The 27,749-nt window shown below is 43.2% G+C and overlaps 2 protein-coding genes across 3 annotated transcripts; both read right to left on the reverse strand.

The window, feature by feature from the left end:
* Nucleotides 1-974: 974 nt before the first annotated feature.
* On the reverse strand, nt 975-5,141 carry TXNDC15 (thioredoxin domain containing 15). The gene is made up of 5 exons (XM_032196797.1): nt 5,058-5,141; nt 4,041-4,504; nt 3,375-3,538; nt 2,724-2,854; nt 975-1,932 (listed from the first exon to the last, which is right to left on the reverse strand). The coding sequence occupies exons 1-5, from the start codon at nt 5,107-5,109 to the stop codon at nt 1,736-1,738; spliced, it is 1,008 nt and encodes a 335-aa protein (XP_032052688.1). The 5' UTR covers nt 5,110-5,141; the 3' UTR covers nt 975-1,735.
* Nucleotides 5,142-9,407: 4,266 nt separating this feature from the next.
* C14H5orf24 (chromosome 14 C5orf24 homolog) lies at nt 9,408-22,605 on the reverse strand. Of its 2 annotated transcripts, XM_032196745.1 has the most exons (3): nt 22,486-22,587; nt 13,776-14,205; nt 9,408-11,802 (listed from the first exon to the last, which is right to left on the reverse strand). In XM_032196745.1, exons 2-3 carry the CDS (start codon nt 14,200-14,202, stop codon nt 11,762-11,764), a joined length of 468 nt encoding a protein of 155 aa, XP_032052636.1. In that variant the 5' UTR covers nt 14,203-14,205; nt 22,486-22,587; the 3' UTR covers nt 9,408-11,761. The 2 variants fall into 2 exon arrangements, with proteins under 2 accessions (XP_032052636.1, XP_032052635.1); XM_032196744.1 differs by having other exon boundaries at nt 9,408-14,205; nt 22,486-22,605.
* Nucleotides 22,606-27,749: the final 5,144 nt, after the last annotated feature.

The following is a 27,749-nucleotide window of genomic DNA, read 5'->3' on the forward strand; positions in this document are numbered from 1 at the left end:
GCCGCCCTCCCGGCTCCCAGCAGCAGCCGCAGCCCGGCCCCGCCGCCCCGCATCGCCCCCGGCCCCGCCGCCTGCGGGCAGCGGGAGGAGCCGGGCCGCTGGGGGCGGGACGGCAGCGGGCACCGAGGCGTTTTGGGGGAGTTTTGGCCGAAATTTGTCTCCACGAAGGTCTCCCGGGGGGGTTTGGGTTTATGGGGAGGGAGAGGATTGCTCGAGGCAGGAGGTCTGCAGCTCCCTCATCGTTCAAAAGTGTCAGGTTTTGGGTTATTAATGAAATACTTCCCATCTTTATCTGCAGTAATACCTAAGTTGTATCGGTGCTTTTAAATGCAGAAATACAGGACCTGGCCTTTCCCAAGCGGAAAGGAACAGGCAGCAAAAAAGTTCCCAAAGCATTACGACATGGGGAGAGGAGCTCTTTGTCAACAAATCTTGTGAATAGCTTTGTTGCTTCTTACTTTAATTCACACCCTAAAACTTCATGGCAGTGTTTATATGCGGCAGACATTTGCTGTAACGCCCCGAGTGATAATCAAAGAAAAAAAAAAAAAAAGTATATTTCTTATATAAACTGATCCATGCTATCAAAACTAAAAAAAATAAAAATAATAATAAAAAAAAAATCTACATGCCTCACCCCCAGGCTTTGCAACCTGCAAACACGTTAGTAAAGTTTAAATAAATCTCAAGACTAGTCTTGCTAATTTAGACAGGTGATCTGTACTTCCAAAGTCATCTTTCCAAGGCTTTAAGTGCCTTAAAAGATTACGCTAAAAATTGGATTTATTTTTTTGAAAAGTAAGGACAATGAATGCTAGAGAGAAGTGGTAAATAAATTGCACACACACAACGAGGCAAGCTTTGGAAGTGATTCTACACCTTACAAAGAACTGCCACTAAGTCAAAAGTCATGGAATACAGCAAGCACCTAACCCCCGTGTATCATAGGTGGAAAACAGTCACCTGGCAAGAGCTGTAAAACAAATTTTGGAATTTTTATTATTGCTGGTATTACTGTACCCCACAGTACAAAGCAAATACATACAGTTAATATTAAAATCTTTTTCAGACAGTGGAATAACTCATTTGAAGTACATTGTGTTTTAAAACTTATTCTTCCTCTTTGTAGTTAATTTTACTGACAAAATAATTTAGTAACATCACCATTCACCAGCATATCCCTGTAAGGTTTTATTGTTTCAGGAATACATAAGCAAAAAGTTGAGTACGATCCGTGTGGGCCAATACATCCTAATTCCACCAAGCTTACCACATCGTCCATGTGGAAGCATAAATTCATACATCCGTAGGTTCTGTACAAGAAGATTCCATCATTCCATCAAAGCAGCTCGACTCCTGAGCCGAGCAGTACCATGTACACAGGCCGATGTACTGCAGAAATCTTATCCTGTCTACAAAGTCTGGGGACCTCTTCAGAAGAGCCAAGTAGAACTGCATCACGTATTTACATTAAAGTTCATGAAAAATAAGCAGGTCAGAAAACTTCAATAAATACTTTCTTAGTTTGTGTTTCTTCGTATTTGTTTACTCACTGCTTTAATTGCCTCAGCTGGCATTTTACAGATTCAGTAGTTGATAAATAAAGCCAATTTTGAGTCAACATTATAAATTACAACCAACAAATTCAATAGTTCATTCTTATGTAGTTCCAGTCCGCACAACTTCCCGCTTTACTGACACCCAGGAAATTTTGTCCATGTTTCAGCATCTCAGATTATTCTTGATGTTCATGCTCTTGTCCTGGGATCAGCCACCGAATGCTCTCAGTTCGAATGGTAGCATACATGATAAAGCTAGCAAGAAAGAGCAAGGAAAACAGGAGCAGCCAGTCTATTCCTTTGGTCAGGACACTTGGCAGGGGCCCGGCCCAGTCTTCCTCTGTCACAGTCACATCGTTTTTAGCTTCTATACCTGAAAAAGAAAGCATTTGATCAACCCCCATAATGATCATTAAATATAGAGAAGCTTTATGTATTTGGAGCTTTGTTCTCGTTCTCAAATTAAGGCACGTGCACAGTTAGACTCAGCATTTTGCTGACAGTCCTTGTGTTTTAACACGTTGAGTATGTAGTTTGCTAATGTAAAGGCAAAATGTTATCAAAGTGTATGCAAATGTTTGTAACAGGAAAAGGGTTGTTTTGTTCTTTCACAGCAGGGCCTTTTGTATGTTTGCACGGGGGTTGTTTTAAAATATCTCTGCTGCATTAGCAAATATAACACCTTCTGGCCTCTAATGAAGGCTGTGCATGGGGTTTTTGGTTTTCCTTCCTGAACACAGCACAGTAGGACCAGAGAGGCACGGAGCTCACAATGTGGACAGCCGTATCAAGGAAACTGGAGTCCTTTTGTCCCCTCTAGCACAAGAACTGAAATTGTCTTTTTCCCCAAAAATGCAAACATGCATGGCAATGTTCCCACGATTTACGTGCCTTTTTATCCCAAATTAAATATTTGTGCGTGAAGATGTTCTCAGTCCCTCTAGCTAAACCCCTCAGTTTCCCCCTTCTCTGTGAAAGCAACCCACTAAGTTCCTGGTTTCAGTGTGCCCCAAAACCCAGCAGACTGCAGCCACCTCTGCCAGATCCTCTCAAGGTTTTCATAAAATTCATCTTAAATAACAACCAACAGGAGGAGGAAGGCTGCATTTGGAGGTAAAAGCCAACCTGTTCTTCCTTTTGATGCATCAGAGCTGATTTACAAACCTGTTTGATTAAAAATGAAGTCTTTCAGTGTTTCCAGCGTTCTGTCTGTATGATTAAATCTCGCCATAGGTTTAGCGCCTTGGAAAAGGAGGATATTGGGCACGGCTACAGTTCCAAACCTAGTTGATAAACTGTTGAACACAAAGCAAATGCAAGGTATAAGGAAAAGAAATCCACTGGAGAAAGGAACAAAGATAGCCACAACGTGTCAGTTTTACTAAATTAATTTCTCCCTTCATAAGAAAACGTGTAACCATTTTGTGCAGTATTAAGGAGGTTTGCTAATGAATTATGTCAATAATGTAAGATTCAGCAGTGAATCAGTATGTTGCTTCTTCACACGTGTATTGTATGCATACAAATTTTGTCATCAAAGGATATATATGGGGGTGAATGGAATATTTAGCACTTTTCAGAATAATGAAACCCAAGTTAGATAACAGAACACAACTTCCAGGTTCATTATAGCTGTTGATAGAGTAGCAGTTCCTTTCTGTAAAGTTGTTCATAGGAAAAAAAAGGAAAGCACAGCCAAAAATAAAAGGGACCCATAACTATTTATATTAAACATTAAAACAAAACACTCCTGTTTTTAAAACACAAAACTTGCTATTGTAAATAAGACATTAGAGGATAGGACATGTAAATTACCTGCTATGTTGTGATGCATCCAGTGCCAGGAAGCGCAGAGTTGGAAATGCTCGAGGTAAAGAATTAAAATGAGGGGCCAGGCTAACAGAAAAGCGGCACCACGGCGTATAGAACAAGACTAAGGTACAGTCACTGCTGTTTGGGTTTAGGAACTCCATCAGATCCTTAAAGAAAGCAGAACAGACACACATAATGAAACATTTAATAGCATAATCCTACATAGAAATGCATCATTCAGCAAACAATTAGATACTTGACAAGATTTATCGAGTAGCTGCACGTTTGTTTTAAAGCTTTTTAAAATAAACAGACAAGTGTTTAAGAGAACCTTTTCAAGAGGTTAAACAAATTTATTAATTAAAAAAGCATCCTTTATTACAAGAAAGAGCTAGAAATAGGCACTGGTACTGGAAATAAGTGCCATTAACAATTCCAGATACACTAATGCACAGCACATGAAAGCTGACCATTCTCTACAGGCACACACAGGCTCGTGGATTGAGCCATTTCTCCACTTTTTCTACTCGGAACGACACAAACAGCTTTCTCACTCAGATTTTTTCCCTTGTCAATATCAGAAAGGCTGTAACGCAAGGAAATCCACCAAGTCAAATACGGAAGAAACAGACACGCAGCACAGAGCCCTAGAAGGGGTGGCCTGCTTACCTGGGACACGTTCAGGATCTGCAGCGTGAAGTTGCTGATCCCAGTCACGTTCCTCTCCTCGCAGGACACCTTGGGGGTCTTCATGCTCTCAGTGCTGTTGGGCTCCTCAGCAGTGCCGGGCAGCACAGTCTCCAGCACGACGGGCGAGCCCACTGCGTGCTCATGGCCCTGCGTGTCAGGCTGGACAAGGGGAGCTGAGGGCCTGCTCCCTGCTTCACACTCCCCACTGCCGCCTGCTGCTGCCTCACAAGTCCCAGTCGTGGTGGAAGCTGACTCCTGCTCTTCCTTCGCATCCCCTGGCACCACCGAGAGCCCCTTGGCCTGCTGGGCTGGGAGCCCGCTGCCCAGCATCGCGTCGGCCATTTCTGCAGTCCGGTACCGCACCGCTTCGCCACCACCAACCTGCGTGGAGCCAGCAGCAGCAGCTGGGGGGGTCCCCGCGGCGCTCAGCTCTGTCACATCCCCTGCACCAGAATCACAGAATCATTAGGGTTGGAAACGCCCTCCAAGATGAGCTGGTCTAACCATCCCCCTACCACCATCACCCACTAAACCATGTCCCCAAGCACCACGCCCAGCCTTTCCTTGAACACCCCCAGGGATGGTGACGCCACCACTTCCCTCGGCAACCCATCCCAATGCCTGGGTGCTCTTTCTGAGAAGAAATATCTCCTCATTTCCAGCCTGAACCTCCCCTGGCCCAACTTGAGGCCATCCCTCTGGTCCTGTCACTGGCTATCTGCGAGAAGAGGCCGGCCCCCAGCTCCCTACACCTTCCTTTCAGGTACCTGCAGAGAGCAATGAGGCCTGCCCTGAGCCTCCTCTTCCCCAGACTGACCCCTCCCAGCTCCCTCAGCCGCCCCTCACAGGCCTTGTCCTCCAGGCCCTCCACCAGCGCCCGGTGCCCTTCTCGTACTGAGGCCCCAAACCGAGCTCAGCACCGAGGGGCGCCCTCGGGCTCGGAGCACGTCAGAGGGGAGGCACCAGCCCCTCTCCCCGGCCGCCCGCCGCCCTCACCGGCCGCCAGGGCCCCGCCGAGCCCGGCCAGCGCCAGCAGCAGCCGCCACATCCCGGCCCCGCCGCGCTCCGTCTCCCCGGACAACCGCCACTTCCGCCGGGGCTCCGGGATCCGCTTCCGCTTCCGGCGCGGCCCCCGCTTCCCGCGCCTGCGCAGTGCGCGGTGGCGGGCGGGAGAGAGGGCGGCGGGCGCCATCTTGGGCGCGCTGAGGCGGGCGCTGTCCCGAGAACGCCTCGCGGTTCAGGCGGGGTTATCCGCAAACCGCCGGGGCTCGGCGCTCCAGGACAGTAAAATGTTCACATAAACTGCACAAAATAAAGAACTTTTACCCAATTTTCTCGCTTTTGCCCCCCGAACCGCCCCACTGTCCCCCGGGGCAGCAGCCTGGGGCTGCTTCCACCTCCTCACGGTGGTTTGGCTCCTGAGGAGCTTTTACGGACGGCCATGGGTAAAAAGCCCACAGACTACAGGCATATATATATATGTGTGTGTGTGTGTGTATATTTACAGCTAAAAATAAAAGAGGGCCTGTCTGTCATATCAAGCAAAGCTTCCAAACTGAAAGGCAAGATGAATATTATTTAAAAAAAAAGAAAAATCCTGTCACAGTTAGTTCTAACTCACTTTCAATTTAATATTGAAGCTTCACGACTGTTTGGGACATGTCAGAACTGAGCCAAGAGCATGACCTAGGAGAGTAGGCACCACACGTACATACTGGGGAGAAAAAAAAGACCCAGGAAAACACGGTCCATGCACATAAATTAATATGGATGTCAGAGCTTTATTATGGAAATGGGATTTGTGTCTTTGATTTTACTGTGGGGCGCATCAACTCCTTTCTTATAGCGCACATTTTCTTTCTTGGAAAAATGTTTTTGTTTTTCTTGCCTTCCAAGTCCCATTTGCATGAATATTAATACTGAAACTATGGTAGCCTAAAGATATAAAACATAAGTGAGGCTTGCAAATAGAAAATATTTAATTAGACTGGTTGATACAGATCAAGCAAGCAAACTTGAGAGCCAACACACATACGAATCCACGTTGCTGTGGGCTAGTCAGGAAAAAGCTCCCCAAGCCCTAATTGTGGCAAGAAAAGTGGCGTTTTCAAGCTCAGCCCCATTTTCTTCCTCCTGGTGAAGGAGTACGTGTGGCTGCAGCTCATGGCTCTGTGCCATCAGTCTTAGAGTCCTTCACCTACCGCTGCCCTGGGTGGTGTCAGATCTCAAACATGAATGATGGCGTTCCAGATCTCTAACAGATACATTTGTGGCAACATACCTGCATCTGAGACACTTCTCAGATTTAATCCTAACATAATATTCTTCCTACCAGAACAGAAAGCAAGAAGTTTGTGCAATATTGCATACTTTTTATGCTGATGATAAAAAAAAGCATTAATGTAACAAATTAACTCTCAGGAATTATAGATAGGCTTTATACCTAAGTCACAACAAATGTACTAGCCCAGTGCTTACACATTATACAGACAAGGCACATTAAGATGCCTGCCAGTTTTGTTGCACAACTGTTTGGTGGCTTACATTTTTCTGATTTTTAATGCAAAATGTCTGTTTTCAGGAAGAACTAGTAAAAAAAAATACATTGTTTTGCATCTATTCAAAAATCTTGGATACGGTAGAATAGCTCTGTTTGTTAGGGAAGGATCTGAAATTTAGCAAAGGGGAGGATTTGCGTAACTGAGTCTTTTGTTGCACCCATGGATATACACCAAAACTTTGCGGTCATCTGTGCATCTTATATTTCAGCAGCTGAATTTCACACACCACTACAGATTTCAGTAATGCTGAGCAAGATCCTTCACAGGCATCGTGGCAAGAAAAGGAGTGAAAGAGACTGGGACAGAGACAATGCCGTGGTCTTCAAGACAAGTTTCCACTCCTATATAATCCTGAGACATCCTCACAGCTATGATTTTCTGTGTATTCAACAGCACAAAGATTAGGTAGGAGAGAACAAGACAAGCATTTGAGTTGGAACACAGGCTGAGGTTGCATGAACAACTTCAACCTACACCTGAATTTGGGATGTGTGCCTTTGTAATCTTTGTTTTCTCAACATGGCCGCAGTTGAATATTTAAGAACATGACCACTTGAAACAGCAAATACACTTTTTAGTTTTATGCACATCTCAAAGGCCTACTCTAAATAATCAAACTCGCACTAATTGTTACTGTGATATTTTTTCACTAATTAGAACAAGCTTTTGTGGTATGAAAAAAAAAAAAAAAAAAAAAGCAACATGAAAGGCAAGAAGATTTATCTGCCGCAGATCATTTAAATAACACCTAACAACTCCACAACATTTTTCAGCTTCAAAGTAGTTAAAAGTTCTTATCTAATGATTCCTTCCAGCAACCTTGCAAGATAAGCCATGTATCTATCCACTCATGGGAAAAAATGAGCCCTTGTCATCCTTAGGCCACGCAGGGAACCTGGGTGACAGCCAGCTGCAGAAGGCAGTAGCTTTCGGGCTGCCAATCCAGTATGGTCAGGCCCCACCTCTCTTAAATGTTAAACAATAAACACAGAGCCACAGGCAGAACTCTGATAAAAATAGCACACAATGCAAGTCAGCCCTTTACTTTTAGTTATTACAGCTTTACGTGATTAACAGTTAAAACAATTTTCATTCGTCTTGGTCCAAAAAGACACACCACTGAGCTATCATACTGCATGGGTATGATACTGCTAATTCACGGTGTACTATTTGAGCTACTTGAAGAGATACCATCGAGACAGGTATTTTCCAAAAGCAAAAAGATGCCAGTCCAGCACCGAAGCAAGCTTTGGTGTCTAATCATACCCATAAATGGAATTATCAGGAAGATATAACCACCTTAAAGCTTCCTTTAAGACATCCAACTTGTGAAGCAAACAAGCCAACATTGCTGGTCTGTCTGCATGAATAAATCATAAACTGATTCTGTCATCAGAAACGCAGCACCTGGCATCGCACACCAACTGTATACCGAGGGAGCAGATCGCATTGCAATTTTTATCTTTCAGTTTATTACACAACAATCATGCAATCAGAGAAGCACCTTCCAATACAGATAAAGAGCCTGAATTGTTGCATGGTATCATTTATCAATGACAACATCCAATGCTCAAGTTTTCATTAAAAAAAAAAAAAAAAAAAAAGCTCACTTCCTTCAAGAAATCACATCCAGCAACTGATCTTTAGACCAAAACACAACAGACTGTAGTCTAACTCTGTTGTGAATGTATCCAGTAAAATGAATCTGTTGAAAGCCAAACATTTACAATCAAAACAAACAAACAAACAAACAAAAACATGTATTTTCTGATCTTTTCTGATTAAAAGCAACTTGAAGTCTGTAAAGAAGCTTCAACTATGACTTCTAAAATGTTTCAATACTAGAAATATTCGGGGTCTCTGGAAGTACGTGGAATAGAAAATGGATGGTGTTGGGGAGCAAGGAAAGGAAGCAGTCCTGGCAAACTGGATTGTAGCTCTGCATCCATCAGACTGCCCATCTTGCCTCATAGTTATTGAAAACCTTCAGTAGAGGGGCAAAACCAAGGGGGGTTGGTTGTATCCAGAGCACATAAGCAATAAAAATAAACTAGAATATTACTAGGATGAAGGGATAAATATGATATTCAATAATGAGTAACGACCACCATTCCAGTAAAAGCAAGTACTCTCAAACTGATTCCCACGTGCAACAGAGAAAGAAAGTTAACAACTTACTACACATGTATACACAGCACTCATTCCCTTCCTTGTTTCTTCTCATATCTGAGTGAAGGGATAAGAATGATTAAGTTACTGCTGCAGCACTTTTAATTTATTGAAAAACAAGGAACATTCCTCTGTTTCCTAGTACCCTGCAACCCATTCAGGCTTTTTGCCTTAATGCAAATTATGGGACTTGCCTATAATAAGCAATACACATCTCATGTGAAATTCAGAAAGCAAAGCATGCTGGAAAGGTGGGCTTCTTTATTTCATGTAATCTTGCACAGTAAGTGGTCCTCCAACTCTCCCAGATTCTTTGTGCATTTTTAAGTCCACACAAGCACAAACACAGTCTGTTGGAGCTAGATTCAGCTACACTTCAGGGAGGCAAGGGACAAAGCAGAACAGATCATTTGGTTTTAAGCAAAATCTGTACAAGTTGTACCTTAACATTTTACACTTACCTACGACTGAGACGTCGGGAGAACAAATGGTAAAATCACTGCATTTCCATTTAAAACAGAGACAGGTTAAAGTTATTGGTCTGATATGCTGCCAATAGGAATCTTAAGCCAGAATTTTAAAAATATATATTAACAAAAGAGGAAAAAAATTGTTAGGTTTTAAAGTATTAACTTTATTAATAAATATACATCCATATGATGATGTAAATACAGATCATGAACACTACTCCATTCCCATACACATAATTGCACACGAGTAGCTCAAGTTCATGGACATAAAAACATACACAGTATCTAATCAGGCTTTTTACAGCAGAGGACAGGGTGCTGATACTAGTTATTTAACAGATTACTGTTTCCCCCAAAGTAAACCTGTGGAAAAGCAAATGATGAAAGATTAAAATATCATAAAGTGGTTCAAACTTCAGAATACAGACTTATCTATTTGGAAAAAAAAAAAATCACAAGGAGAAAGGTCTAGTCTCTACTAAAGTCATAAATATATTTAAGCAGTGTTAAAATATATGCATTAAAATAGAGAAGAATAAACTTCTTTTGTGGTCAGAAATTAAGTTTGCAGTTCAAAGTATTTACGATTATTATCAATTGTTTTAACTGTCAACTCTAGGGATAGCATGAAACGTTATTATACACACAACAAAGAACGGCAGAGTCACAGCTAATGAAGCCATCAGACAAATGACTTCACATTGCTCTCTGCCTTTTAAAGCTCTTCGAAAATGGGGGAGGGAGTTCAATTCACATCTGAATTACTCTGTGTATTGTAGTTCCAAGTAATTCTTTTCACATCACTTTTCACCGACAAGGCTTGGTTTTGTCCTGACCAAACTCTTAAGTTCTTTCAGACGAAATGAAAATATATTCATTCGGAACAGAGATCTTTAATGGCTCTCGATACATAGTTATTCTGAATAGTCTAAACTAAATCCAAGATATAAAGAACATTGCCTTAGTGACAAGGCTAACAGCTGATTTTAAAAATACTATATTTAATATCAAAGTTAGCCACTTCTGATGGTATCTGTTTTATTTCTGCCAAAATATGGTGCTAGCATCTTGAATATGTCCAGTGCAAGACTTTATAGTAGCAAAATTATTTGGTTTAAGTTTAAGTAAATTTAATCAGAAACTGAATAGTAGTTACTATATGTATATTAAACAGTGAACTTGTATAGCATCAGTAAGGAATAATAGCAAGCGAATACATTTCCTTTATGTATAAATAAGACGTTAGGAACTTGATAATTAAAAGAAATTATTAAAAAACAAACTTGACATGTCGATCTTCTGAACAGTGTTAACACACAACGGTGATCCTAGCTTATGAATAGCTGAATTATGATATATCATATAAAATAAGCAATTTACCTTACAAGTTATGTTTTCATCCTATGGGGGAAAAGGCCAGTTTTCCCACTGGTACTAATAAAGTTTAGGCATTAACATGCTGCTTCAGTGTTTATCGTGGAAAGAAGAATGTTTTTTTTAAAAAAAAGCACAATGTATTCTCTAGATTATACATAGGCAAAGCAGAAGTATTTGAAAATTCCATTCCTTTTTCGCTTTGAATCTCTTACTTCTTTTTTTTCATCCCCTTTCAGCATGGCACCAGTAAGCTACGGTCAGATGTAAAACAAACCAGAATTGGGCAATGCTCAGCAGCACACTTCTGGTCTCCTTGCTAAAGCTTGGGTGCCAAGCAGCCCTTTACAGACTCCACCAACACTTTCCTACTTTATGCTCATCATTTCACAATTGACAACGTTAATTGCTTTTTTACCGGGATTATATTTCATCTGATATAATTAATAAACACTGTAATGAACAGAAATTGCTTAGATGATTTCATTATTTCATCAGCATACTTGAATACAAAATTCATTATACTAGCAGAACAGCAATACATCTGCATTATCTCCTGACACACAGCACAGCACCATTGAGTCGATGCACAAGTGAGAAATGAAACAGGAGCAAACGGGATAAACAGAAGGAGGTAAGAAGTGGAGTTTCTCCAAGGTACAGTGGTGACATGCAACACGTTCCTTGCCAGCGAGGTGTGACACTCCTGTAGTTACTACATTCAGCTGAAGAGGACTGCTTTCCCAGCTGAGTTCAGGAAAGAACTTAAAGCAGTCTTTTGTTGAAAAATCATGATTAAAAACAGCCAATACAGCACGGATCCTGAGGGTGAATTAACTCACGTTAGCATTTTGCATGTGTCAGAAGTGACATCGTTCTGAGAAAGATTGCTAAATTTCAGGCTTGCGAGTTTGTTGAGGAACAGAACGTGTAACTGGATTTCATAGCTTCAGCATGAAGAAACCATTTTAGTAGCAGTTTAGCTGCCATTAGTTCGTGTATCGACTAAGGAGCCATCCAGTACAGTTGAGGTTCATTGTCTTAGTTGCCAGTGCATACACAGTTCCCCAAAAACAATTCAACACACCTATTGTAAAGTACAGCATAAAGTCCAGCTCATTATGTGTTAGGCATCACTGGAACACCTGAAGGCTTGCTGCTTTTTTCCTGATAAAAAAGGTATGAAACATGACATCTGTTTCTTAAGTTGTCATCACTGAAATCAAGAGTTCTCATCAAAATGACAGCAGGCCAGAATAGCAATTACATTAACAAAAATTATCAGTACTATTACTCAATCAGCACAAGCTCTAATTAACCCATTTTCTTCTGCTCCCCAGATTTCCAAGCTGTATATATTCCCACCCCAGATATTTGAAGCTGCAAATTTATCATAAAGTCACATTTTACTTCAAACAACTTAAATATAAACTTTCTTCCAGGTGAAAAAAACGCTTTAATTCCAGTAAAAATAAACTTAGAACAAACAATATGCAACATTGAGGACTGATTTTTTTTTTTTGAGTCTAGATTAAAGTATGTGCACATGTTACACACACACACACTCTCTCTCACACTTAAAAAAAAAAAAATTAAACACACCCAGTTGAAAAATGGAACATTTCTTTTGGAAGGAGCAAAGGTTTTAGTTTGAGTCAAGAAAGGTATTTATAGTCAACCAACAACATTTTTTTTCAGCTTGCATGCATAGATGAATTCCTATGAAGTACTTTATATCTGGGGTCTAGCAGTGCAGTAAACTGCATCCTGTTTGCATCAGCTATACAGTTTGCTTTTATAAATCATGAAAATGGTGTCCTTTGGTAGATATATAACCTTCCATAACTTAAATATAGTATAAGTGTCAAACAATGAAATATCTGTATTTCCAGGAATATCTGGCAAAACTAAGTCTGAAAACTTGGCAACAGTGTCTATTTAAAAAGTTTAATTTGTAAACATTATAGATTAATACTTTAAAAGCTATTAAACTGTCGCCACCTAAGCACAGATTTTAAAGGCAAAAAACAGTGTAAATAGCTATTTACAGATTAAGAATGTACTGTTTAATATTAACCGAGTGCGTAACTGGAATGAACAGTACTTAATTTCTTACAAAATATTTCAAATTTTAAAGAATTATTTGTGGTTTGGTATATGTACTATCAGGCATTTCAAAATTACATAGAAGAATCCTGTATCAGCATAACAAAAAGAACAGCTATCACCTAAAGGCAAACGAGCTTGTATTAATAAGGCGCTGTGGAGCTGTAATGCGCTGCACAAACTTTCAGCTTTCTTTAATCATTTCAAAAACATTTTTGGAACATTAGTAGAAATCAACTTAATGCTACAACTCCAGAAACAAAAGCCACCTGAAATCAACACTGAAAAAAAAGGTTGTTTTTTGGTCTGTTTTTTTTTTTTTTTTTTTTTTTTTTATAAGTATCTGTTCGAGGTCTGAAGAAGCTCCTGCAGGAGTGGAAAACATAGTTTGCTTTCTATTCCTTCCTTTTAAAAAACACACAGGAACTCAGAATTTTGCAGTTGTTACTAGTTAAACAGTCCCAAGCATTTTCTTTATCAAGTAAGAACTCATCTGGATGAGTTCCTTATTGTGAGATAGGCCACATCACGAGCCAACAGCCAGCTAATTCTATCCTCCTCATTTCAATTACTTAACGCATAATCACAAAACTAGATTTACCAGAAACTGAATGTAAAACTAGGAACACGAATATTACTCAGAGACACCATGGTATATGCATCAGTTGAGACTTGCTAATAAATTATGGTTTAAAAACAACAAAAAACCCTTTATGCCAGTGCCCTCTCAACATTGCTTTAAAAGTTACTGAACTGCACCCATACACTATGGCATTATTTGAATAAAAAGAAAATCTAGAAACTCAAACGTATGCAAATGCTACAATAAAATGCAAGAAACATGCCAAAATCCAAAGTAAAGCAGATTAGTAAGGAGTTACTAATTCCTTCCTTTCATTCATTAGGCTGTTTGAGTTTGCCACTAGTTTCACCAGCAGCATGTAAGCCTCTGTTATGCACCATAGGATAGGGAAAAGCTGCACTGCCACAAGTATAACTTAGATTTGCAAGCCGTGATAGAGCTTTAATGCTACCTGGAGGTCTGCCTGGGCTGACTTTGTATCCTGCTGCTTTAGTTGTACCCAAGGGTCTGCCTGGACTTGTCTTAAATCCAGCTGCTTTGGTGGTCCCCAGGGGTCGACCCGTGCTGGTTCGGTACCCTGCTGATTTTGTGGTCCCTGATGGCCTTCCACGTTTCCCAGATCGGTTGAGGTTTTTCTTTTTCTTTAGTTCATCTTTTGTCTCTATATTCCTGCCGCTCGTGGTCTGCAGGTGTGATTCATTCAACGGGTCTTGTCTCTGGCATGCAATCGGTTTGTGGCTTACTGCGTGGCCGTATTTGCTTTGCTGCGTGGCGTACAAGTCAAACTGATCGGCAGACCTCACGGTGTCTTCGTTAAGGCAAGAGCTCTTGCCGGTCCCACAGAAAGCTGCATTACCGCTGGCGACAGGGTGCATCATTTTCTATCAAAAACAAGAGAGACAAATGTGTATCAGCATACAATAACTCTGCAGCATTCCACATGAAAATCCTTGAAGAGTTACCTCTGTTTCCTAAAGTGAGCACAAACCATTTTGTCTCTTTTCAGTAAACAGAATCAATGTCAGTAAATTACTTTTTTAAATGAAAAGTTTTAATAAGCTTTCATTTGAGGGTTTGACTGGTAACCCTCTACACACAGTTAAAAGCAACTATTTAAAATATGTATTATTCAGGTGGGTATAATTAGTGGAGAAGTACATTAAAGAACTGAACAAAAGCATTTCAGCAACCAGAACGTCTAATAGCCACCCATTCTGATTTCAAAACCCTTCTAACCGAATCTCATCTATCTCCTAGCTGTTCCAGTTGCAAGATCAGCCTACCACCCAAGGAAAAATACCATCTCCTCCTGATTTAGCAGATCTAGGCTCCTTAAGATTTTGTTGTAAGTGCAGCAAATTAATACAACACTAATCAGTTTTGTTGCTTCTTCTCGCAATTATGTAAGAAACACAGAAACGGGTCAAACGCGCAGCTGGGGAAGCAGAGGCACACAGTGAATCTTGCACAAAGCAGAAGATGTCAGACCACAGCAATGCCAACGCTGTCCCAGTTAGGTGTGCAGGTACAAAGTGACACAAAACTGTGCCCAGGATGTTGGGAAAAGACATACACCTTGTCCTGATATCCGTGTTGCCATGCACCTCCCGGCATTGTGGGGAACTAATGTGACCCACCACGGCCAAGCACCGCTTTTACACAGCCTGTGCTTTACTGGTAGGCTACCATGGCTCGAGCTGTGCTACATTTCAGAGGCTTGCTTGTTCAAACAAGACTCATCTCCAGGAGGCTGGGAGGGAGAGGCACCCGTATGCTGCTGCATCACCCCAGGCCCAAGGGCCGGCCTGGCGGCGCCCATGCAAGGCCTCAGCCTGAACTATAGGCCGCTGCCTCCACATGGATCAGTTGTGCTACGAAATCCCTTCAGCACACATACTGGGGCAGAGTCACAACAAATAATATTACTGCATTGCTGGTGGTCTACAGCTTTTTGAGTATTAACACTTGTAAATAGCAGCTGCACACACGCTGCCTCACGTTCCCTACCCGTGGAGGTGGAAGGAGGCAGCGAGGCGCACCAGGAGGATCTCCTTCCTCACTCAATTCGCCTGTGTTGGCTCCACAGCTCAAATAAACTGAAAATACTCAGTCCAAGATAACATTTAACCATGCTGAAGACAAGATTAATGCAATCAATATCTGGCTCTTGAGAGAATTTCTGTGCCTCCCGGTCATGTTTAGGAGACTAAACATTTCTTGCTGTGGTAAATTTCTCTAGCAGATAAGGTCTGGAATATTCATGGCATTTTGCCCGCAGTAGATATGGAATATCACCTAGAACAGCTACATCTAAAGTCTACCATTGATTAGGGAATTTATTTGGCAGTTGTGAAGGTCTCCTCCCAGCCAGAGGAAAAGAATACAACAGGAAGGGTCTGTTTACCCAGGAGTAAATCCCCGTGCCCTTTCCTTCTGATTATAATAGTTACAGTCCCAGCTCTTACTCCCAATTCACCTTGGCCTGACAAATGCATATTACAGCATGTGTGTTACTCCTGTGCAAATATCTGAACACAGTTTCATGACAAATAGTCAAATTGTAATAATAATATAATTTAAATAATAAATGGTACTAGTGGAGATTATCCACGTGCTACAGTTCTGAATGTTGAGTGGGGCTATGGTAGAACAAATACGAACCCACTGTTATTGCAGGTGTTGACTAGCAAGTGAAACAACTAAGAATAATTTGCAAGCCTTCATTTAGCAAAGAACAAAGAAAGTAAGATACAGGTCAAGAGACCAAGCAGACTTTTTGGTGCAGCAATAAAAATGGAACTTAATGTTAGGTAGCAGTCAAGAAAACATTACCTTCCTTTAACCCCGCTACAGCCCACAAAGTCACGACAAATACCTGAGATTTTTCACAATACGTAATTACAAACATAAGGGTTCCGTGGTAATGTATTTTTACTAAGGACAGGGTATGCAGAGCGACTGAAAGGCTATTCAGCTGTTTGCTGATACACTTGAGGACACTTGGAGCAGTTAGTTCTAGGCTCAGCGCTCACTTAAAACACCAGCTTTGGCCCCAAAAAGCTGCTCCAAACTCGACTGCCACAAGGCCAATCGGTTCAGCTGCCCAGTGTCTGAGGGAACACACCAGACCAGGGAGGAGGCACTGAACAATGCAGGGCCCTCAAGGTTCCTCAGCAGACTGCCCACCTTCCAGATTCACTCCTGTCTATGCCAGTATTCTTATTCGCTGCTTTTTCTCCTCATCACAACCAGACGGATTTTTCCTATTGATGAAATCATCCACCTTTCCTGGGGAGAACCACGGCAGGTCCTCAGATCCCAGGAAGGCATCCTGTTGGACCTGCCAGACCCTGGGTTTCAGCACCATACCCGTGTGTTTGTGTGCGTGTCTGCCACGACAGCCCTGACAAACACTGCCGGGACGTACAGAACTTGGCCGATGCTGGTTTACCTTGCATCTGGTGGCAGTCTGCATCACTGTCACTGACAGGGAAGGAAGAATAAATCACTAACTGTCTAACATTTCTTACAAGAGGAGGAAGCTTAAAAAAATACAGTCTGTGAAAAACTGACAATGGTTTTTTTTTTAATATTTGTTTTTCTCTAGGTCATTTTCTATCAAATCATGAAAATTTCAAGTAGTATTTCAAAGCTTATGCTCTCTGTTTTTGTTTTAAGACATTTTAATGAAAAGTTTTAGAAATCTTTATCTTAGTTACATTAACACGGACACCTCCAGCATATTTTTCTTCATTCATGTTACAGTTGGGAATAAAAAGTAGGCACACTGCATGAGTCTATCAGCAGAGTGGAAGCAGGCTTCTTGGCAGGGGTACGTACAGTATAAACAAGGATTGGTATAAAATGCAAAGCTATGCCAGTTTAAAAATCCCACTCTAGCTAAATTGTATAGCCAAATGCACACAACTTTGTGTCCAAGCATTCTTCAGTAAAACCAGCCAGAAAAGTTTCCAATGAAACAAAACTTACTTGTTTTAAACCTGTAAATAGATATGTAAAAGATACTTGCAACAGTTTACTTAAATCAGTTTTAAAACTGGTTGGATGTCTCCACATAAACAAATAGTTAAGATGAGGCACTGTAGTAAACAAATTTGGTTGCATTTTGAGAAGATTTTTACTGGAAAGCGGCTGCAGAGGGTTTTCTGTTTGGATCTTTTTCTATCTGGTAATCTATTTTCATAGAAATGCTTAGGAAGGGAGGAGACAACTGGATAAACTAGCTTTGGAAAAAGAAAGGCAGCGTTAGAGCTTCCTGTGCAATGAAGCACAGGAGCTCCATGGCTGCTAGAACGAAGAAAGAAATGGGACCATCCATCTGGGACCTGCAAGGTTTTGCTGCGGGGGGACCAGAGGGCCACGGTAATGACCCCACTTTTTGCAGTATCGCTGCATCCCCATTCTTCTGAGTACCTGCAAAGTTAATTGCGTTAGCACTCCTGAGGGGAGCGTGCAGTTTTGTTTTGCTCGCAGTGCTCATCAGTCAATACACAATGTATGAGGCTGCCCTGAGGATTTTTGTAGTTCACAGTCAACCTCTTGCTCTTTTCTGCTGGGAGATGAAAACAGAAGCCATATTAAAGGCAAAGCAGACAAAAAGAATCTTAAGAAATGTCACCTAATTCCAACGATACTGTGACTCTTGGATAGAGAGAAAGAGTGCTTCCTTTTGCCCCTAAGCACAGATTAACATACAGCACATTTCTAGCTTACAACTGCTAAGGCTTCTTTTACTGGTACAGCCCATCCCTCCCTCAGCTTGAAACTATGCCAAAAAAAAAAAAAAACACAAAAAAAAAAAAAAAAAAAAAAAACAACCACACAACAACCATGTTCTGTTTGCTATACAAGACTTTAAGACCAAAACTAGTCAAGTCTCGATGCATAAAACACCCTTCTTGGGCTATCACCCCCTTCCTTTGCCTTCCTCGTGGTTGGCGCAAGCCAGATGGCAGCTTCCAAGAGCAGAGAAAGTACAAAAGCTGACTGGAAACAGGCACTCAAACATCAAGTATTTTATAAAGTCCTGGAGCTGTGACCTGGTATCTGCATTAAACAGAACAACGCATTCCAACAGGGGAAGCAGGCAGCCCCTCCGGTCTCACCCTCGCCTGCTTTCTGCACGGGCAGCCTGGCTTGCACCGGAGCAGACCTGGCTCTCTGCAAGCGCTGCTGCTGAAATGTGCTTTGAATCAGAGCCTCTGAACAAAACTGGAAGCACACCTCCAGCTTTACAAATGACGATACCAGGAGAGGTAAACTCCTACTGCCAACAGGGACGATTTTGATTTTAGTAAGAGCGAGCGTAGAAAACCCACTCCTATTTCTGCGATTTTCCACAGCTGAGGTTGCAATGGCTTCAACAGCACCGACGGAGCTGTAGGAGACTGTACCAGCACGTTTTCATCATCCTCCAGCCCTCTTTACAGCAAATCCACATAAAGTACATGACATCGCACTCAGCAACAGAAGCATTATTTCTGTACTGGCACCCTGCACGTCACTCCTACCAATTAAAATAGTTGGAGGGAAGCACAGGACCAACTCTGTTCAAGCTCCCTGCATAAAGAGAGCTCTATGCCACGTCCAGCAGTGCAGGGGCTGCAGGCTCCGGGGAATGCCAAAGGGCTCCTTTTTGCTGCGGGGGGAAGCTGAAGAAGCCAGAGCACAGACATTTTGCCTTTGCAGACTGCGGCAGAGATACAGTATTGCTTTCGCTCCTCCCTCTCAGGATAGTGGGTGGGAGAAATATACTTTCATCAGTCAGTAGAAAGGATGAATTATATCACATTAAACAATTTTCAAGTGGTGCTTTTATCGTCAGCTCCTTTCCTATGTGTTAACTATTACTAAAATATGGCCTCGCCTGATTTTTAAAAAACCCGCAGCTGCTTGTTTTCAAAAATACTGCACCTGGAGTATCCCCATAAATGTAAATATTTTAAAAACACGAAATAAGAAACCCTATCAGTGTCACAACGTATACCATAACGTCTGAACCTACATTTGAAATATAATCTACTTCTGACACTAGGTAAGCGGTTCCTCTAACCCGTGCTTATGAAGGGCTTCCCAGCGTTGATCACGTAATAGGATTTTTCTCATCTGACATGAGGTAAAATATATTAAAATCAGCCCCAATATAAGACAATTTCTTTACACAAGTGGCTTGCTAGAACCAGTGCAATAACACGAGGCTGCAAATAGGAGAGAAAACGTAATTTTGGGCACAATGTCTGTCTCAGTTACTCTTTGTGCAAAAAGATGGAGGAACAAAGGATTCCCCATGCAACACGAGAAATCACAAGCACGGTCCTTTCTCTGATGACCAAAGGCCATTTTCTTACATAACCGTGAAGAACGGCCAAAGGTGGGTGACAGAAGCTGAGGGAAGAGCTGTGGGGGCACACAACCCATCCCCTCACAGCCCCCACTCCAGACCCCAAGCAGCAGCCCCCAAAGTGCCCTCTAAGGGAACTCCGTGCACAGGCCCAAGCCAGTTTCTGCCCCCTGTGTGCACGCAGGGATCAGAGGGCCCACGGCCTCTCTTATCAACACCAAGACACCCTGAGGGCCCTCCCTGGAGCCGAGAATAAATAACGTGCACATGGGGAACCCCGGCGTGAGCGGTGTCCTGGTGGCAGCAACTCTGACCCCGCAGCTCTGCCCCGGGCCTGCACGGCGGGTGTGGAAATGCCCAGCTGAAAGCACGGAGGTAAAGGATCAGCACACTTCTCACACGTGGAATGCTCTAGATGTGTGACTGCAGGCAATGAAAGCTGCTTTTGTTCGCTACAATGCGAGCTCAAAAGCTTACAATACCTGGCAGTAAGAGGAAATAAGTCTTGGGGTCCCCTGGAGAAGCAGAGCTCCCCAGAGCCCAAACACCAGCCTGGTGCCGTACACGGAGGTCAGCGCTGCCCCCACAAAGATCAGATAGTCACGCACTAACGAGGCTAATGGTGAGCTTTTAGATACCAGGATTTGATTGCAAAACCTGGCAAACAAGTAACTGTCAGGCTCTCCAGCCTTAAAAACCACTCGAGGCATACCTACGGGCTGTTTCGGCACATGCCAACATCAGCAAGAACGTCAGCTGACTTTTTTTCCACCCAGAAATTAAGGTCAGGTAACCACGGAGCGATGTGACGAGGAGAAACAGGACACTTAAAAGGGTAAAGACGGGTCCACAAAAATCGAGGAGGGCCATGTCAATGATCTCGTTAACCATGCACCGCCAATTACATCGACACAACCGCCCGCTTGGTTTCATAATCAACAGAAACCGCTCTGAATCCACAGCTTTTCTGAACAGGATAATCTTGCCCTTTCCTCCTCTCCCACATTCCCATTCCTTGTGCCAACACTAACTATTGTGCAAGAGCAGGACGAGCCAATACCCAGGTGAAAAACAATCCGGCGAGGACGAAAAAACAACAGTTGGCTGGCACTGGGGCAGGAGAGCAGGAACAGGAACACAATTTTCATCGGCACAGACTGAAGGCCTAGGTTAGCCTACACCTACTGTCTACCCCCTTGGCCTCATTAAGTTAAAAAGCTAGCCAGACCTCAAAAATTTGTCTTTTTGACAACACAATGAACTCAGAAGACGTTCATGAAGGGTACGGACAAGTCCTGAACACAGCACAGGGAGCGGAGGCTGAGGAAAAGCAAAGCCACAGCTGGGATGGGGCCGCAGAGGATGGAGGCAGCCATCAGGCCAGACGGGCTGGCTTAGAGGAGCGAGGTTGTGAAGCTGCACCCTGATTATCCTGTGGTTCTGTAATTACCCAACTTCAAGGCAAGTCAGATATGCATATGAATGACAGGGCAGGTAGGGGTACATCTTTCTTTTTTTTTTTTTTCCAGAAAGAATTACGGGCGTTTGTAAAATTGTCCGTTCATCTGGAGGAGCCGTTCCCAGGTAACACGGCGCAGACCTCGCCATCGCCTACAACAAGGGCTTTGAGGAGCAGGAGGTGGTTATTCATCTCCCTGGGTGTTCTCACCCACCCGCTCCTCTCCCCAGGGAACAGAACAACAGCTCCGAGAGGCAAGAGGTGCTCATTCATCTCCGTGGGTGTTCTCACCTACCCTCTCCTCCTTCCCCAACCTCCTCCCACGAAAGGGTTTAAAGCTTAGGAGAGGGCTCAGACACCTCCTTGTCCCGGCGCTGAGCTCCCGATGGGCACCTCCGTGGGGTCAGTGCAAAAGCTCCGGACCCCCACCAACACACCCAGACACTGCCACCGCAATGCACGAGAGCAAAAGGACAAAGTCCACTTGTTGAATCTCATCAACAGCGGACACTGGACAAAGATGCGGGGTTTTCTGGTTACGGTTGCACCTAAAAATTAAGGATATAGACCAAAAAAAAAATAAAAATAAATAATAATAATAGTTCTGCGAGAAACCCTGGTATATAAAAATTGAAATAGGAACGAGATGTAATTTTAAAAATGGATTAAACACACGGATTCCTCGCCTTCCTTTATTTTGAAAAAAACACACCGCATGGATCAACATAACTGTTGCTTTCTTTAGCCAGCCAGCCAGGGAGCACCGCACGCCAATTAAAGGCGCAACTCCTCGCTAATTAATTAAGGGCCACGCAGCGAGCAGGATGCGCCCAACTCCTTGCAACTCCAAGCACAGCGCACGGGGGGGCTCCAGCCCCGAGGGGAATCGAAGCCCCCCGGGGATCGGGGATTTTTGGGGGGGGGGGGGGGAGGCGAGGCCGGAGCCCGCCGGGGGCCGGGCGAGGGCTGCGGGGAGACAAAAGCGCCGCAGCCCCGGGCGTGCGGGGGGCTCGGAGGGGCTGGCGCCGGCCGCCACCTGCCGCAGGGCGCTGCCACCGGCCCAGTACAACCCAGTACAACCCAGTATAACCCAGTACAGCCCGATATAACCCGGTATAACCCAGTACAGCCCGGTACGGCTCCCCCCTGCCCCGCCCGGCATAGGGCGGCGATGGCGCTGCGGGGCCGAGCCCGTCCATCCGCGCTGCCCCCCCCCCCCGGTCCCCGAGCACAGCGCGGCCCCGCTCCGCTCCGCTCCCCTCCCCCCGGTCTCCATCTTGCCCGCCCGCACCGGGCCGGGGCTCGCCGTGGCCGTGTGTGGGGGGAGCGGCCCGCACCTACCTGCGGGGGGAGCGGCGCGGCCTGAGGCGCCTGCGGGGCTCCGCGCTCCGGGCTCGGGGCGGTGGCAGCGGGCGGCGGCCGCCGGCCTCCCCCCCACGCTCCCCGCTGCAGGGAGCGGCGCTGCGGCGGCGGCGGGCGCGGGCACGACGGGGACGGAGACGGGGACGGGCGGGCGGCAGGAGCGCGCTCCCGAGCGGGGCCGCGCCGCGGGGGCGCGCCGCGAGGTGGCGCGGGGAAGGGAGGGGCGAGGAGGGAGGAGGGAGAGGGGCGGGAGCGGCCCCGCCGCCATTTCCTGGCCGTGAGGGGCCGGGGATGGGGCTGTGAGGGGGGGGAGGGAGGTCGCCATAAAGGCGGCGGGTGCTGGTTCAGCCTGCCTCAGAGGGGATCCGCGGGCGCCTCAGCACCGGCTGCAAAGAAATGCTGCTGGTTATTAGATGCTTCACCCTACTTCATGCGCCCGGACTCTAAAAGAGTTTAATAAAGAGTTTTAAGGCTTTATAAACGGGGTTTTCTGCCTTTGAGCAGCTCTACCCAAAGGGTTCTGACAGAAAGCAGAGGTGTAAGTGCCCAGCACTTCTCGCAGCCTGACCTTTTGCCGCCAAGGTCAGGTACAATGACACAGTGCTATAGCCCACTTATTGGAGGGTTATCACCAACAGTTTTATTATTATTATTATTATTTAATCTGCATCGTTAATGGTTGTAACAGCAACAGTGCCAACATACATTCAGCCCAAACCTTCCTGCCCCCGTTAGTGTCCTTGGGCCCCGATACCAGCTTCCAAATCCCAGGTTCTAAATCCCCGCATACATCCCCAAACAGCACCTGGACGAGTGCTGTGAGGTGCTCTGTGTTACTCAGATGGAGTCTTAGAAAGACCAAGAAAGATCAGATCAAAACAAAACAAAACTGCAGCTTTTGCAAGTGTCTAATTCAGTTTTTCTAAATATTTTCCTCTCCCGCTGTTGTTTGAGGAGCTGAACGCTGTGCTCCAACCCTGCGATATTCCATTCTTACAATACTCAGAGCTCTTCAGGCCAAAAACTGCTGTGAAACATCCTGCCAAGACACTGGCTCATTTTTTCACCACTGCTTCCTAACGCATGCAGGAATTCTCACTTTTGATACAAAAAAAGCATCAGGGAAAACATCCTTTAATTTAGCAGATGATTTAATTTATTGATTAACATTTTTCTGCTGCTTCTAACTCATGTTGGAAACACCGCTGCAAATCCAGTGTGGTAGTTTGAGAACCTCTGGTATTTTAATATATTAATACAAATGGCGAGGGGAGTCAGGCCATGCTCGGGCTCCTGCTTTATTCAGAAAAAATTGTGATCTCAACAGAAATGCTCCTATATCACACACCAGTGAACCTGTAATTCGAAACAGGGAAGGTTTCCTCGCAAGGAGCTATGAAACCCGAATCAGGCGCTTGTTGGGGCTATCGCTGGGAGAGCCAGCGCTAAACGTTTGACCTCGGAGCTGGAAGCGCCTTTGTGCGGGGCCGTGCCTGCATTGTGCTCTGGGCAAACCGATTCCAGATGAGGCAACGCCAGTGCCCACAGTGCTCAAATATTAATTTGGTAGCTACAGGGTCTGGTTTCCTCATCTGCACACTGCTACTAAAAACAGCAACCAAAAAGATGATAAATTTGTCGGTGATTCGTTTGGTGAAATCGCCCTGGGGCCCGAAGCATGGCCATTACACAGACTGGGAATTTGCTTCCCCCTTTTTTTCCGTAATGGACTATTATCGCTAGCAATAGCAGATGATTACATTAATTACCTCTAAGGTAGAAGATGCCATGAAACACTTCCCTCCCTACAGCCAGAGCGCAAAATCCCCTTCTTCTCCTCCTGCACCAGGTCCTTTGGTGGAGCCAAATTCTCAAGGAGACCAAAGGCCCGAGGGCACAAGTTCCTCCTGCTGCCAGCACAGAGGCTCACAGGAGCTTGGTGCCACCCTCAGCAACAACAGGGGATGCCAAGTAAGCTGTGACATTGCAGGAACTTTACTGCCAGGACCAACAGTCTATTAAACAATAAGATTTTGGAGCTGGTCACTTCTATAAATTCACTTGCTCGCTAACATACACAGTCAGAGGAAATGTATGTTTTAGTTAAGATTAAGGATTTTCCGTAAGTGTAACAGTTTCCTTGGTAGGCAGTTAGTTTCAGAGCACTTGCCCAGTCCTATTGTTCTGAAAAATGTTTGGGATGATAAACTTCATATTTAGCATGGTCAGAGTATATAATAATTTAAGAATCATATTAATAACCTGCTATGGAGTGAGCATAATTTCTTAGCTCGCTACAGCTAATTATTTCTGAGCTACTAATTAATTTACCTCTGTTTATGCTGGCCAGCTTGACAATTTTTTATCTCGGTATGAATAAAGAAAAATATTTAAATTTGTTTCAGATGAGAAGCCTCAGCGAAGCAATGTTTGGGTGGCAATCACTCAGAGTAAGAGTCATTTATTTAAAAACAATTGTTTCCACTGTAGCTAAAAATACCAAAACAAATCTTCTTGTCCAGTATTGTATAAACATTTTACAAAATGTACATTTTTGGGACAAATTTGAGTGCAGCTGGGTGCCTTTTATCTTTACATTTCTAAGTTGTTCTCCGCCTCCACTCCCCCCGTGCAACCACAGTGAGCTGGAGCCAGAATTTCTTCTGCAAACGCCTGAGCTCTAAGAACACGAACTTGTTTAAGCCAAGACCATATTTGGAAGAGATCTGGGTCAAGAAAAATAATCAAAAGGAAAGTGCATTCCTTGGGCATCACGTGAGGTCAGCACGCGCGCACACATCCCGCTCGCAGGATCAGAAGCAGCGAAGGGACCGCGCACGACGCTCACAAATAACTCACCGCGAGAAGACTTGTGGCAAGGGCTGGTTTTGCACCAGCATTCACATGCTGAGAAACCACCTCCACGTATCACTTAAAGGGCATTCAGGCTGACTTAGAAAATGCTGTAAAAGAGGTGCACAGCAACAGAGCACCAAGAGCCTGAGCCCATGGCAGAAATTTTAAACTGATTCTGAGAGCTCCACAGGCCACATTCCCAGATACACGTTCCTGTTTCTTTAACCCTGGCAGCAGTTCTACTGAAGTAACAGCAGCTTCTCATAGGCAAAAACCCATTCATGACCCAAAATCAAATTATTTCTTTTATTTACCCACCCAAAATACTGCTCCCTGTTTACTGAAGCACTGGCTAACCTACAAAGCCAGGACCATACCACCTTGGGCAGGTAACAGAACAGACTCTGCCCACACATATTATATATATCTATATATCTATATAGATATATATTTATATTTATATATATATATCTATATATCTATATAGATATATAAATATAAATATAAATATAAAGAAATACATGTACATAAGAATACAGCATCCCTGTGCTCTTCCATCAACTGGTGACAGGAATCTCTCCAGGGCCACTTCCCTGGAAAACAGTGAAATGGCAATGTTTCTAAAGCTCTCATCTATATTCCTGGACACACATGGAAAGATAAATAAATATAATAATATAACATTTTTTAGTACTTAAAATTCTCCCTTCTCCCAATTTTCATTCTCATTTGTTTCCACTATTTTTTGCCTTGTGTACTTGTTAATTTGAGAGTTTCTTTCTCCTGGCTTTTGGCTTTTGTTTTCATGCATTCAAACACCTTTACTGCAACTTCTTCACAGCAGCAGCTTATTAACTGAGTCTGATATGCATCTTACCGTATTTCTAGCAGAAAATGACAAGTGATAGTTACTATACATTCTTTCTACTCCAAAAAGTGTAAGGCTAACTCATAGAAAAATACAGAAGCAAGATAAGAGCATAAACCAAAAGTTATTCATAAAGACAGTTTCTGAAAAATATACATTGAAATTATTTTTATTTTTGCTGGAATTTAAAAAACATAGGAATATTGACATTGCATTTAAAAACCCCAGGAAGATAAAGATTACACATTGTTTCATCTCTGAAATCCAACAGTGCAAAGCTGGAAATCATAAGACTGTCTCCATCATGCCTTTTGTTTTTTTTAGGAGATACCAATATATATATATGAACATTTTGAAACAAGATTTTAAAAGAAATGTCAGACTGTCCAAACTTGAAAGTGCTCTTCACTACATACATCAATATCTGTCGCTCTTCTGGGGGGATGCTGTCAAAAAGACAATTCAGCAAACTATTTGTATGAAACATATCAAAACCCACTTTCTAACAGAAGGAAACCTGATGGATTTAAAGGGAACCACAGATTTTTAGCTTAGAGATTCCTGTTTGAAATTTTGAAATACATTATTGTGTGTGCTTCTCTCTGTTGAACTTAAGGACTTATTTGTATTAACATTGTCAAGTACTACATTACGGGTGTTTTTATCCTCAATGCGTACTGCTAATTTGGTACAATCATTACTTTCCTGTATTGAAAGTAAGATACACTGGCGCTAGAATAACCGACAGTTGTATGCAAACAGAAATGGCCATTTAAATTACACGAAGTTTGGAAACAGAAGTTCTAAATTTACACAGTTATGATGCAGGTTGGCTGATTTGTCTTCACCAGGGGTAAAGCAGTATATACATGGCTATTTTAAAATGACACATTTCTTCTCAACGTGTCAGGTAAGAAAAGCTTTCTACAAAAGTCCTTTTGAAAGTCATCATCTTGAAAGTCTTGCAGCTGCCAGAATAAGACGATTCAAATTGCTACTGCTTATGCTCCAGGTAAGTAGACACATGAAAGTTAAAAGAGCAAGAAGTCTCCATCATGACTACTAATGGCTATGGGGATGAGACCTCAGAAAGAAAGGTCTTGCCTGTCCCAGTAATGTGGTAGCTTATTGACTGCAGTGATAGTCAATATCTGTGGAATTGACTCAGAAATAGTTATCAATTTTTACTTAAAGCCATGTCCTAACAGTAATAAAGACAACAACCCTGGGGACAATCACGTTAAATGTATATATAAGAACACTATAAAAAGTGACAAAGTCCTATATTCATTACAAAAGAGGTTTTCCTTTTTTTTTTTTTTCCCTATTTCTTTTTGAACTAAACAGGCTTTCATTCTTATGTCAGAGAATGAAGAAAAATTCAAATCCTAAAATTCTGATGTTTAGAAAAGATATGGAAATTATTTTCATACTAAAAAACATTTCACTTTACAAAAAAAAAAAAAAAAAGGAAAAAAGAAAACAAAAGCAAAGAGTTATTCTATTACCTGGATGAGAA

This window comes from Aythya fuligula, chromosome 14 (genome assembly GCF_009819795.1).
Source record: "Aythya fuligula isolate bAytFul2 chromosome 14, bAytFul2.pri, whole genome shotgun sequence".
NCBI lineage: Eukaryota > Metazoa > Chordata > Aves > Anseriformes > Anatidae > Aythya > Aythya fuligula.